General features: G+C 41.3%; 1 protein-coding gene across 2 annotated transcripts in view; it reads right to left on the minus strand.

Moving 5' to 3' along the window:
* dennd2b.L (DENN domain containing 2B L homeolog) overlaps nucleotides 1–13432 on the minus strand; it is a 71938-nt gene that overhangs the window by 24315 nt on the left and 34191 nt on the right. For both annotated transcript variants that reach the window (XM_041589691.1, XM_041589690.1), the window contains 2 exons: nucleotides 5619–6785; nucleotides 3701–3837 (listed from right to left, as the gene is read on the minus strand). In XM_041589691.1, coding sequence (XP_041445625.1) covers nucleotides 3701–3837; nucleotides 5619–6785 — 1304 coding nt within the window. The remainder of the gene's footprint in view (nucleotides 1–3700; nucleotides 3838–5618; nucleotides 6786–13432) is intronic.

Raw genomic sequence — 13432 nt, forward strand, 5'->3', positions numbered from 1 at the left:
CAAGCTGCTGCTTCAACCTGAGAGGAATCTCCCAGAAATATGAGAGCTTTATTTAAATCAGCAGTGAGAACCCTTCAACGTTTATACGGTGTGACTTCCCCTTTAAAGAAGGTAGTTCACCTGAAAAGAAACTTTTCTTGTATAACGCACGGATGATTGCAGTTGGTCTTGACTTTTTACTTCTGGAGGTTTTTGCTTAGAATAGGCTCATCTATGCCATAACAACAGTTTCTGTAAAGGTGAACTTACCCTTTAAAGGAACCCCTACGTGACCTAACAATGCAGGTATTTGGCACAGGGGCAGCCTGAATCTCTATAGAAAGAGCTGAACCATAATAAAGATCATGGAAGGTCCCGCCCTGTGTAAATACACCTGTGTGATACTCCCGGCACCTTAAAGGGATACTGTCATGGGGAAAAATGTTTTATTCAAAACACATCAGTTAATAGTGCTGCTCCAGCAGAATTCTGCACTGAAATCCATTTCTCAAAAGAGCAAACAGATTTTTTTATATTTAATTTTAAAATTTGACATGGGGCTAGACATATTGTCAATTTCCCAGCTGCCCTCAGTCATGTGACTTGTGCTCTGATAAACTTTAGTCACTCTTTACTGCAAGTTGGCGTTTTATCAATAGCTGCCTAACAAAATAACAATGGGAAGGTAACCAGATAACAGCTCCCTAACACAAGATCTAAGAACAACACTCAATAGTAAAATCCAGGTCCCACTGAGACACATTCAGTTACATTGAGTAGGAGAAACAACAGGCTGCCAGAAAGCAGTTCCATCCTAAAGTGCTGGCTCTTTCTGAAATCACATGACCAGGCAAAATGAGCTGAGATGCACCTACACACCAATATTACAACTAAATACACTTGCTGCTTCAGGAATGACATTTTATATTATACAGTGAATTATTTGCAGTGTAAACAGTGGGGCTCATTTATCAACACTGGGCAAATTTGCTCATGGGCAGTAACCCATGGCAACAAATCAGATTGATGCATCAATTGTTCTACTTGCAGCTGGCCTTAAAAAGCTAATCACTGATTGGTTGCTATTGGCAACTGCCCGTGAGCAAATTTGCCCAGTGTTGATAAATGAGCCCCAGTGTCATTTAGAAATAAAAACGACATCATAAAAATCATGAGGTATAGATTCAGGGGCGCTGACACAAAGACGGGAGCACTCCCCTGTCCCTCATCACCATCTAAATCTCAGAAATGGAAGAAACGTCGGGGCACAGTATAGAATGCGGTATGGCAGCACCTCCACTTGTCCCCTGATCCTGGAATCTGTTCCCACGCAGCCCCCGTATCACCTTTCAGCTCCAGGGAAGGGAATATTTGAGACATGACTCACCTGGACCCCTCAATTCTTTCCCACTGGGGAGATTCATCATTTCAGGTTGACGTAAATATTTTGTGTGTGGGTTCGGGGCCCACGTGGGGCCCTAATGATCCTGCTGTTCTGTATGTGTCAGGGTTAGGGGTGATTATTATACTACTCAGCCCAGTAGCAAAGTAAAATCCTATATACATCTATAAATCTATATATGGGAAGCCCCTGCTCACACCTTCAGCAGAGGGTGCTGGGAGTTGCACTTCTGAACTGGTCGTTTAATTAATTTGCACTAATATTGTTATTTTCTCACCCTACTTTCTCCCTCTTGGCTCATCTTTATGTCAATGTTTTGTATGCTATAGAATGGCCTATTCTAAGCAACTTTTCAATTGGTCTTCATTATTTTTTTTTTTTTATAATTCTTGAATTGTTTGCCTTCTTTTTCTGACATTATCCAGCTTTCAAACGGGGGTCACTGACCCCATCTAAAAAACAATTACTCAATAAGACTACACATTTATTGTCATTGCTACTTTTTATTATTCATCTTTCTATTCAGGCCTCTCCTATTCATATTCCAGACTCTTATTCAAATCAGTGCATGGTTGCTAGGGGAATCTGGACCCTAGCAACCAGATGGCTGAAACTGCAAACTGGAGAGCTTCTGAATAAAAACCACAAATAATAAAAAATGAAAACCAATTGCAAATTGTCTCAGAATATCTCTCTCTGCATCCTACTAAGAGTTAACTTAAAGGCGAACAGCCAACCCTTAGCCAAAACATTATATTATAAGGCCAGACCAACTTGTAGCCAATCAGAGGGCGGCATCCGGTGATCTTTCTGCACTCTGTATAATGTATAACACTGTCTGTCCTTGTATTACTGTAGGGCACAACAGTACTGACTAATACATTACTGATACATTGATGATATTCTAATGATACATTTCCATGATATCACCGGCACATTACTGATTACAGGCTCCTTATTTATACATTACTGATTGATTACAAATAGCGAAAATGGCGAAAAATTCGCAACACAGCTTGAAGTCAATGGAATTGAATTTTTCTCGTTCCAAATGCATTAAGAGCAATGGGAGTTTTTTCTTGTGGCAACTTTTTTTGTCTCTGTGACTGTTTTGTCTTGGTGTCTTTTTTTTGTCTCAGAGTTTTTTTTCTGCGGCAAATTTTTGCCACAATTTCGCGAACTTTTTTTTTACAGAGGGCGAAATGCAGCATTTTGCCATGAAACCATTGCTGGAGAAAAAATTAGCTCACGACTAATTACCAGTATATTACTGATACAGTACCAACACATTGCCAATATATCACTGATTGATTACAATACTGATTGATTACCAATGTATTGCCAATACAGTACTTATACAATACCAATACATTTCGAATATATTACTGATACCGTGCCAATACATTGCCAATACGTTACTGATACAATACTAATACATAACCAATACATTGCCAATGCATTATTGATTAATTACAATACTGATTGATTACCAATGTATTGCCAATACATTACCAATACATTACTGATACCGTGCCAATACGTTACTGATACAATACTAATACATTACCAATACATTGCCAAAACATTACTGATTGATTACCATTGTATTGCCAATACAGTACTGATACATTACAAATACATTACTGATACAATACCAATACATTACTGATTGATTATAATACACTACCAATGTATTGCCAATAGAGTACTGATACATTGCCAATACATTACTGATTGATTATCAATACATTACTGATTGATTACAAATGCATTACCAATACATTGCCAAAACAGTACTGATACATTGCCAATACATTACTGACTGATTACCAATACAATACTGATTACTGATACACTACCAATGTATTGCCAATACTGATACAAGATTGATACAGAACAATACGAAAGTCGGCCAGATCGGGAAGAGTTAAAAATCCCTTCAAATCTTGGCCGCATCTGTTCATAGATATGGTTCCCAAATCCGACCACCCATATTGGCAGCATTATGATCAGCCAGATATCGACCACCTCAATGTGGGCATATCGGGGAGAGATCGTGTGTATGGCCACTTGTATCCCGATTATACATAAAAAACATTTAAGATAAGGGGTAATTTTATATTATAGAGCACTTAAATACGCTGCCATCAGATAACAAAACCTAGTTTTATCCCAAGCATCTCTCCACCGATTAAACATTATCAGTTGCCACATTGCTTTGCACTGCTTTTTGGAACTCATGAAAGAATGTAGCATCAGTCAGTATTCCCAGTGGCAAGAACCAGCAGTGCAGCGAATAATTTAATTGGCCTCACTTACCAACGATATCTTCATAGGCGTTCTCTTCTAAAGTGCTTTTGGGCCCCGAGCGGGGCTGCTTTTCCGTACCGTTTTCTACAGGGGAAGACGGACTCACAGACTGGACGCTCGATTCGTCCTCGAACTCTAGAGATTTTCTGGAAGATCCAAGAAGATGCCAGAGAGTAATAGGTTAATAGGGGCTAAACACTGAAGGGGTGGTTCACCTGGAAGTTAACTTTTAGTATGTTATAGAATGGCCAACTTTTCAGTTGGTCTTTATTGTTCATTTGTTGTAGTTTTTGAATGATTTCTGACCCTTTCAAGTTTTTAGACAGGGGTCACTGACCCCGGCAGACCATAACCTATTGCTCTTTAAGGCTGTAATGTTAATCTTATAGTTAATTTGTATTACTTATCTTTTTGTTAAGGACCTCTCCTATACAAATTCCAGTTTCTTATTCAAGTCACTGCCTGGTTGCTAAGGTAAACAAGACCCTAGCAACCAGAGTGCTGAAATTATAAACTGGAGAGCTGCTGAACAAAAAGCTAAATAAGTCAAAAATCACAAGTAATAAAAAATGAAAACCAATTGGAAATTGTGTCAGAATATCCCTCTCTACATCATACTAACAGTTAATTTAAAGGTGAACAACTCCTTTAAAACATATGTAAGAGCTGTTAGCAAGATGTGGAATGAGACAAACAGACAGAAAGGGAGACACACAGGCAGGCTGCTGTTGGTTGTCGGGGTCACTGACCTCCTTAGGAGGAAAATAATTTTAATTTAATGGAAGCAGAATCCAAGGGCAGAAATAAACACAATGCTGATAGGGAAGTGAACTTCCCCTTAAGTAACATACAGGAAGGAGCCCCTTCCAGATTAAACCAACAAATAATTTGACCCTCAGCATCATATATTTGAGTACTCTGTAGCAGCATGGAATTTTCCGGATTAACTGCCCATAAATTCCACCGGACATCTAGGGGGTTATTTACTAAACTCAATTTTATCTGATCAGGCTTTTTAGGGCAAAAACTAAAAAAATTTCGCATTTTTCAAGATTTATTATACCCCAATTGACCTTAATTATTAATATAAAAAAAACCAAATGAATCAGATCAGGCAAAATCCTGAATAAATCGAGCTAGTCAGGAAAAAAGTTTGGGCTTTTGCTCGATTTTATTGGTTTTTTTTTCCTGATCCGATTCATTTGAGTTTTTTTAATTAATAAATAAGGTCAAATCGGGGTTGGGAGTTTTTTTTTATTTAAATAATGAGATAAATTCAGATTGTAGTAAATAACCCCCTTACTGTACTAGATGTTCCTATTATTTACCCCTGTACGCTGTTCTCTCCCATGGATAACTTTCTTTTCTCTGTATTTATATACAATATATATATATATATATATATATATATATATATGTGGGTGAGAGCTGCCATACTGTATGTACAATATGATGGTGTAACCCCATATGCAGTAAAGTGGGGTCTCCCTTGCAATGAGTATTTCTCTGGAGGGTGAGAGGCAGGAGCATCAGTTGGAGATGGAAGGATCAGGTAGGGTTGTCACATTTTCATAACATTTTCTACCGGCCAGTGGTGGGAGGCGGGAAGGGGCGGACCGTGATGTAAAGGGGGCGGGTCATGGAGTAAAAGGGGCAGGCCGTGACATAAAAGGGGGTGGAGCCATGTTGTGCAATGGCCAGAAGGTGGAGAAAAGTTACGCTACAAGCAGATTGGGGGCGAGCCAAGGGCTTTTGTTAAGGGTATTAAAAATTTACCGGCAACTATATTGCCAGTAAATTTGTAATACAGGCCCCGGCCTTGGCAGGTGTTTTACCAGATCAGGTGGTGCCTCTGGGGTATCCCAATGCTAATTTGCCCCTATATTGGTCAACAATTTGTGGCTTGTGTATAAAGGCATTGATTTACCTGCTTTGGCTTTTCCGGTGAGAGTCTTTCTTGGACCTCCTTGTGGCCGGGGGCGCTGGGGTAGAGGGGAGAGGGGGAGGCGAAACAGCCGTGGGGGAACAAGTCAGGCCATTGCTGGGTTTGCCCCTGTGGTTTCTGTCGGCTTCATACTCAAAGGTCCGTTTGGGCTTGGGGACAGGGTTGACCTCGGGGCTGGGTGTTTGGCAATTGTTCAGCACAGTTTTGGAGTTTTTATCAAGTGTTTGTTCCTTATCATTTACATTATGTACAGGTCCAACTTTGCCGATTCCCCCGGTGTCAATGGGACTGTCTAAAGTACCGGACGTAATGGACTTTTTCCTGCCTGATTCCACATTGTAACAACTGCTGGGCAACTGCGGGAGGCCCATGCCAGGGTTGTCCTTGAGGGCCTTCTCAATCTTCTGGATTCTGTTGAGCACGGCAGAAGAGTCCTTCCTCGAGTAGCCCCTGATGAAAGCATTGGCCGGCTCAGTCCGACTTGACCTCCTTTCGAACCTGTGATGAGAATCCCGTTCCAAAGACGCCTCCTCCTCTTCGGTTTCTGGATAGGAACACTCGGAAAACGTCTTGCTCATTCTCCGATACCCTTTAAAGTCAAAGGTCTTTTCGCTGCATGGTGAAGTCAAAATGCTGGAACATCCTTCACTGGCGGAGAGGTCGTCCTGATCTCCTCTGTCCATGAACAAGCTCAGTTTGGGGGTGCAATCCTTGCGGCACTCCCATTGTGAAATTTTCCGGCGAATATCGAGCGCTTGGCTGCGCACTGGGGCCCTGTTGAGAGAGCGATTGCGCTGGTTGGCAGCAAATCCCAAGGAAAGTGTGCTCCGATTCAGATGAAGTCCCCCAATCCCATCCTTGGGCTCTTCAACATTTTCCTTTTGGCTGGGCCCTTTAAAGACAGAGAGTCTATTATCCAGGCAAGCAACGCTCACCGACTTTAGGAGAGGGCTCGAAGAATCAGCCCCCGAAGCCCTTAGGTGGCCGTCACGGGCGTTTGATCCTCGCAGGGTCCAGTCCTTGATGACCAGCTTATTACTGGGGATGCTGGGAAAGTGGGTGGATCTGCAGAATTCTTCACTGTCACTCAAGGGGTAGGAAGTGATTTTGATTGGAGACAGCACAGGTGGGGGGGACACGGACTGAGACCTGGAAATAAAACAAAACAGTAGGTTAGTGCACAGAGGGGAGACATAGGTAAAACACTCACTGAGCGAGTATCAGAAGTCGTGAATGGCAGTTCACCCCTGGTTATTTGCTTGTGGAAGAGCTAAAATCACTATAAACCTAACCCTAACCCTAACCCTAACCCTACAAGTTCTGGGGACATCAAGTAAGTGCTGTATTTATACTGATTTATATTCTGGGGTCATTAAACATGAAGTGGCCGTGATTATTATACTGCTCTCTATCAACTTCATTCAAGAACCTTATAAAATAATGAAGACCAATTGGAAAGCTGTTCAGAATAGGCCCATCTACAAAAAGCTAATTAAAAGTGTACAGTACCCTTTAAATATTTTTAACCATTTCTTATCCTGAAATTTTTGGAACCCCATTGATCGTTCCCCAGTGTGTTTTGCGCGGACGCAGAGCAATGGGCGTCAACGGGGGATGGGACGCTGTCTATTAAAGGGCCAACTGTCATCACTTGGACGCTGCAAATATTTATATTGATGACTGTTTGTTTCCAGTGTAAAATCTGAGACCAGTTCATGGATCGTTCCTGTAAGAACAACTATCTATGTTGTCAGAAGCGTCCAAATTTTCCGGTAAAACCGCGAGAAGTCTCAAAGGGAGCGATGAATGTTGTATCAGTGCGAGAGAAATAAGCAGATCAGCGATTCTGCCTCTCGGGGTTCCTTGGGTTTTTATTCAGTCTGATTGTTGCTAATTGTGATCTTTAGATTTCAGGGTGAGAGCGAATTTCTATCTACGAGGATTTGCCTGGCAATCGAGAATAACAGTCGCTCTCCCTGTTCCCGGAGCTCTTGCTGGGTTTAAACTAATTGCAGAGACTTTTATATCCTTGTATGACGTGATCCCTGAGACAATATTCCCAGGATAAATATCTGGTGCCTCTCCGACCTGGTGGATAAAAACAATGTATGTCTCTATATATTAGGTACCTATCTAGTTCTACCAGTCCATATTTCCTATGGGGAATTAAACAAAGACCAATTGCAATTTTTCAAAATCATTGTCTGCAGCATACAAATTCATCTTTATAGTTGACACTCTCGTATAGCAGCAGTTTTTTTTTAAATATGACGCCCCTTTGTGTCCCACAGTAGTTTTGATCCAGGCTCCTTTCCTGTTTCCGGTTTAGCTTGGGCTCATGTAGGCTAATCAATAAGGGCCACACAGGACAGGCTGACGACAGAGAAAGCCCAGAGACAATTACATGAGTCCCTGTTTCCGGCTGATGCGAAATGTTACATCCACAGACCATAATAGGGCCCCTGTTTGCTGCACTGGGTAATAGGCCCTACAGGGTCCAACACTAGGGGCCACTTACAGAAATTTACCAAAATTCTCCTACATAGCCTTGTCCCACTTTGCCTTGTATTATGGCTAACGTAGGGCAGGGCAGGAAAGGCATGTGCCAAGGGCATCTTAGAGGAAAATAAAATAGCAAAGACATAACATCAACAAGCTCAGGAACAGGACAGGCCGAAAAGGGAAAGTGTTGGAAGGGTTACTGTCTGCTCTGCTCTCATTGAGAGCAGACAGTAACCCTTCCAACACTTTCCTCTTGTCTCTATATATTAGGTACCTATCTAGTGTTACCAATCCCTATTTCTGTAGGGAAATGAGAGAGAGCAGACAGTAACCCTTCCAACACTTTCCTCTTGTCTCTATATATTAGGTACCTATCTAGTGTTACCAATCCCTATTTCTGTAGGGAAATGAGAGAGAGCAGACAGTAACCCTTCCAACACTTTCCTCTTGTCTCTATATATTAGGTACCTATCTAGTGTTACCAATCCCTATTTCTGTAGGGAAATGAGAGAGAGCAGACAGTAACCCTTCCAACACTTTCCTCTTGTCTCTATATATTAGGTACCTATCTAGTGCTACCAATCCCTATTTCTGTAGGGAAATGAGAGAGAGCAGACAGTAACCCTTCCAACACTCTCCTCTTGTCTCTATATATTAGGTACCTATCTAGTGTTACCAATCCCTATTTCTGTAGGGAAATGAGAGAGAGCAGACAGTAACCCTTCCAACACTTTCCTCTTGTCTCTATATATTAGGTACCTATCTAGTGTTACCAATCCCTATTTCTGTAGGGAAATGAGAGAGAGCAGACAGTAACCCTTCCAACACTTTCCTCTTGTCTCTATATATTAGGTACCTATCTAGTGCTAATGAAGGTGAATTGTTCTTTAAGCTGCAAATCACAGAGACCTGCTTATCTTAAATTGTTACAGCTGTTTCCTTGCTTATCTTAAATTGATTCAAAAGTATCCAAGTGCACCTGCCATGTTATCTGGGCTCTCTGGCAAAAGCCAATTAAGTTTTATATTCTAGCCGGCGGGTAGGCAGTTCGGGGAGATAAGTCGCCTAAAGAAGACGCCATTTCGTCTGGCCCTTCCCGGCTGTTCAGTGCAGGAGTATAAGAGAGGGTATGGTGTTCCCAGAACATTCTTTGACATATTTTATCTTTCGCAAAACTTTTTATAGTGGTGTTTATTGTTCTTATATGTCACGAAACTGCTTTAAATGTGCCTATAAAACACACATATAAATATTTATTAGGTAAGTGAACCTTTGGCACAGCTAGTAGTGACCTAAAAGGAGTAAACACATATTTTCAAGTGTTTTTGTACCTTAAAATTAGCTTTTAAATAATGTTGAGAGAGTCAGCTCTCAATGTTGTAATTTCAGCAGTCTGGTTGCTAGGGTCCATGTTACCCTAGCAACCATGCAATGATTTGAATAAGAGACTGGAATATGAATAGGAGAGGCTGGAATAGAAAGATGAGGCATAAAAAGTAACAATAAACGTGTAGCCTTACAGAGCATTTGTTTTTTTTTTAGATGGGGTCACTGACCCCCATTTGAAAGTCAGAATAATTCAAAAACTATAAAAAAATGAAGGCCAATTGAAACGTTGCTTAGCAGTAGCCATTCTATAACATACTAAAAATTACCTTAAAGGTGAACCTCCCCATTTAGAATCAGCTACAACCTTCCCACGCTGCCCCTCTAAATTTTATGGTCAAAACTGTCTAGAGAGTTATTCAAATTCAATACGAGTTTTTTAAAAAAATTCGGACTTGATTTTCAGAGTTTTATCATACTCTGTCCCTTTAAGAACTCGATTTAGACTATTCGCCACCTAAATCCTGGCCAATTGCTGTTTAATTCAACGGGAGACGTCCAGGGATCATTTTTGAGTTGTTTGCAGCCTTCCTGACATTCGGAGGAAAAAAAACTCGAATCGAGTTTTTAAAATTCGAATTCAATCCTATTCTCCCGAGTTTGAAAAATTTGATTTTTAAAATAAATTTCGATTGGTCGAATTTCGAGTTCATGGGAGTTTATAGGAGTTTAAAAAAAAAAATTAAATCGAAATTTGACCTTTGATAAATGGGCCTCCCTGTAACACACAATGATCTTTAATAAGGGACCATTAAAAACAATGAATTACAATGAATCTAAACAACAAATAGATTATGATAAAGAAGAATCTGAACAAACACTAAATTGGATGACACAAGCCAGGGGAGGGTGATACTTCATGGGGTTAACTTTTAGTATGTTATAGAATAGCCAATTCTAAGCAACTTTTCAATTGGTCTTAATTTTTTAAAGTTTTTGAAATATTTGCCTTCCTCTTCTGACTCTTTCCAGCTTTCAAATGGGGGTCACTGACCCCATCTAAAAAACAAATGCTCTGTAATGTATTGTTATTGCTACTTTTTATTACCAATCTTTCTATTCAGGCCTCTACTATTCATATTTCTGTCTCTTATTCAAATCAGTGCATGGTTGCTAGGGGAATTTGGACCCTAGCAGCCAGAAATTGCAATGTGGAGAGCTGCTGAATAAAAAGCTAAATAACTCAAAAACCATAAATAACAAAAAATGAAAACCAATTGCAAATTGTCTCAGAATATCACTATCTACGTCATACTACCAGTTCATTTAAAGGAGAACAACCCCTTTTAACATAAAGTTGTAGCAGTTTGCAAACCAGTGGTAGAAAACGAGCACCTTAGGTACAGGGCTGTACTAAAGCCATAACCTCCCCCCTAAATCAGAGTAATATCTAAGGGTAGGACTACACGGATGTTTTCGACGCGATCCGGCACGCTGCGATAAATCACATGCAACAAATTGCATGCGACGGAACTAAGGTAAGTGAATGCATTGTCGGATGAAGTCGCAGCTTTGATCCGACGCAACATGACTGTCGGATGCAGACACAGAGTGCAGTGTCTGCATCTGACAGTCGTTTCGCGTCGGATCAACGCTGCGACTTCATCCGGCATTTCTATCTCTTACCTTATTTGTCGCCACGCGTCGGATCTCACCGAAAACGTCTGTATAATCCGATTCTAAGGGATAGAAATGTCAGATGAAGTCCCAGCGTTGATCTGACGCGCCACGACTGTCGGATGCAGGTTATGTGATGTGTCTGCATCCAACAGTCGGGTCGCATCAACGATGCAACTTCATCCGACAACGCATTCACTTACCTTATTTCCGTTGCATGCGATTTGTCGCAACGCGTCGGATCGAAAAACGCCCGTGTAGTCCTACCCTGAAGCTAGCACCCATCATATCTAACCATTGGGGAGGCAACAAGGGTACAGTCTATTTAAATCATCAGCAGGTAAATCAAAGGTACAAAGTGTAGATAAGTATAAGGCATAGGGGTGGCAGCTGGTACATACAGAGCAACTGTCAGCTTTCCTCTCAGCTTTGTTACATCACTAGGGTCACATGGTTGGGTGGAACGGAGGTCGGAGGGGCATTGGGTAACTCACCTGCCATCACCAGGCCCAGGTAATATACTGACTTAGGTTCTTCTGTCTAGTCACCTTTCTTTATCTTTAATCACATAGGTGGGAGCTGCCATACTGTTATTTGTCAGAAATGTATCAAGTTCCCCTTTTCCATCAGTCCAGTGACTCTCACGTGTTGGTTCCAGAACTATATATATATATATATATATATATATACTGGAAACTGCTCTAGAGGAGCCTCAATTGGGGAGTTCTATGTTTACACTGGATGTAAATAAGCAGACAGGGCAATTATAATTTCAACACCCAAAAGGCCCTTGTGATGCTTTGGGGCCCGGGGCTGACCAAGCGTTTAGCGACTTAATTGGAAGAATATGAGACAATCTGTAACATTACACGGATGATAAAAGAGCCTGACACAAATTGCACAACTGAGCCACTGCCTGAGGGAGAGGATAATCCAGCAGGAGCCGCCCAACTGACAAACAGGTTTAATGACAGGGTTAAGGTGAGGTCCCCATTAGGAGACGTATCCCACAATGCCTTGCATGTTCTGTGGGACATTGGGTTTCCAGCCTCATTTGAAATTCCAACCAAGTTGTGTTTTTGGAGAAGAACCTGAAATGTGGCTTGGACTGTTCCCGATTCCCACGGAGAGAGTGAGGGATGTGATCCTGGAATTGGATGGTGTTTAGCAAGTGAGGGAATACAGGGATATGGGAGAGAGCTCATAGTACAAGTTGATCCAGGGACTGGTCCCATTGCCATTTTGGAGTCAGGAAGGATTTCTCCCTCTCTGAGGCAAATTGACTAGGGGTTTGTCTTCCTCTGGATCAACAGGCAGTTAGGCAGGTTATATATAGACTTAAAGGAGAACTAAAGCCTAACTAAAGAAGTAGGTAGAAATGTTGTACATGATGTTTTGTGCTTCTGTACCAGCCCAAGGCAACCACAGCCTTTTAGCAGTAAAGATCTGTGTCTCCAAAGATGCCCCAGTAGCTCCCCATCTTCTTTTCTGCTGATTCACATGCTCTGTGCTGCTGTCACTTACTGAGCTTAGGGAGCCACTCACAATATACAGTACACATAGAATAGAAATGTCACAATATAAGGCTGATTAGTAATTAATACACATAATTACTACATGGCAGCACAGAAACCAGTGCAATTAGCATCAGAATTGAATAATCAGCAAACCTGTAGCATCAGCTTATATTACAGCCAGGGAAGCTCATTTTCTGCTGGAGAATTAGTGCCGAGCCCTAAGCTTAGCTTCTCAACAGCCAATCAGAGCCCACTGAGCATGTGAGTGTCACAGACACTTTCCAAGATGGTGACCCCCTGTGACAAGTTTGAAGTCCTGGATCATTGCTGCTATTGACAAGCTCAAACTTTAGCCTCGTGCAATAAGTTCACTATATAAAATAGGACATTTATAGCCACATTCATTTCTAGGGTTTAGTTCTCCTTTAAGGTTGAACTTGATGGACATGTCTCTTTTTTTCAATTTAACTTACTATGTTACCGTGTACAGAGAAACAACCGAGAGCAGAGGGAAGGCTACGCAAAAAATAGGAGAGAGAAGAAGAGACAGCATTAAAGGGGAGAGTTGAGGGTAGATTTGGGGTAGATTTATCAAAGAGTGAAGTTAGAGATCTCCAGAGTCCGCCTCTCCATTCATTTCTATGCAATTTTTAAAGGTGTATTTATCAAAGGGTGATAGTGAAAGTTCAGCATTTGATAAATACGCCTTTAAAATACCCATTGAAATGAATGGAGAGAGGCGGTATTTCACTCTGCGGACTGTGGAGATCTCTA

The sequence above is a fragment of the Xenopus laevis genome, chromosome 4L, assembly GCF_017654675.1.
Source record: "Xenopus laevis strain J_2021 chromosome 4L, Xenopus_laevis_v10.1, whole genome shotgun sequence".
In the NCBI taxonomy this organism is placed as follows: Eukaryota; Metazoa; Chordata; class Amphibia; order Anura; family Pipidae; genus Xenopus; species Xenopus laevis.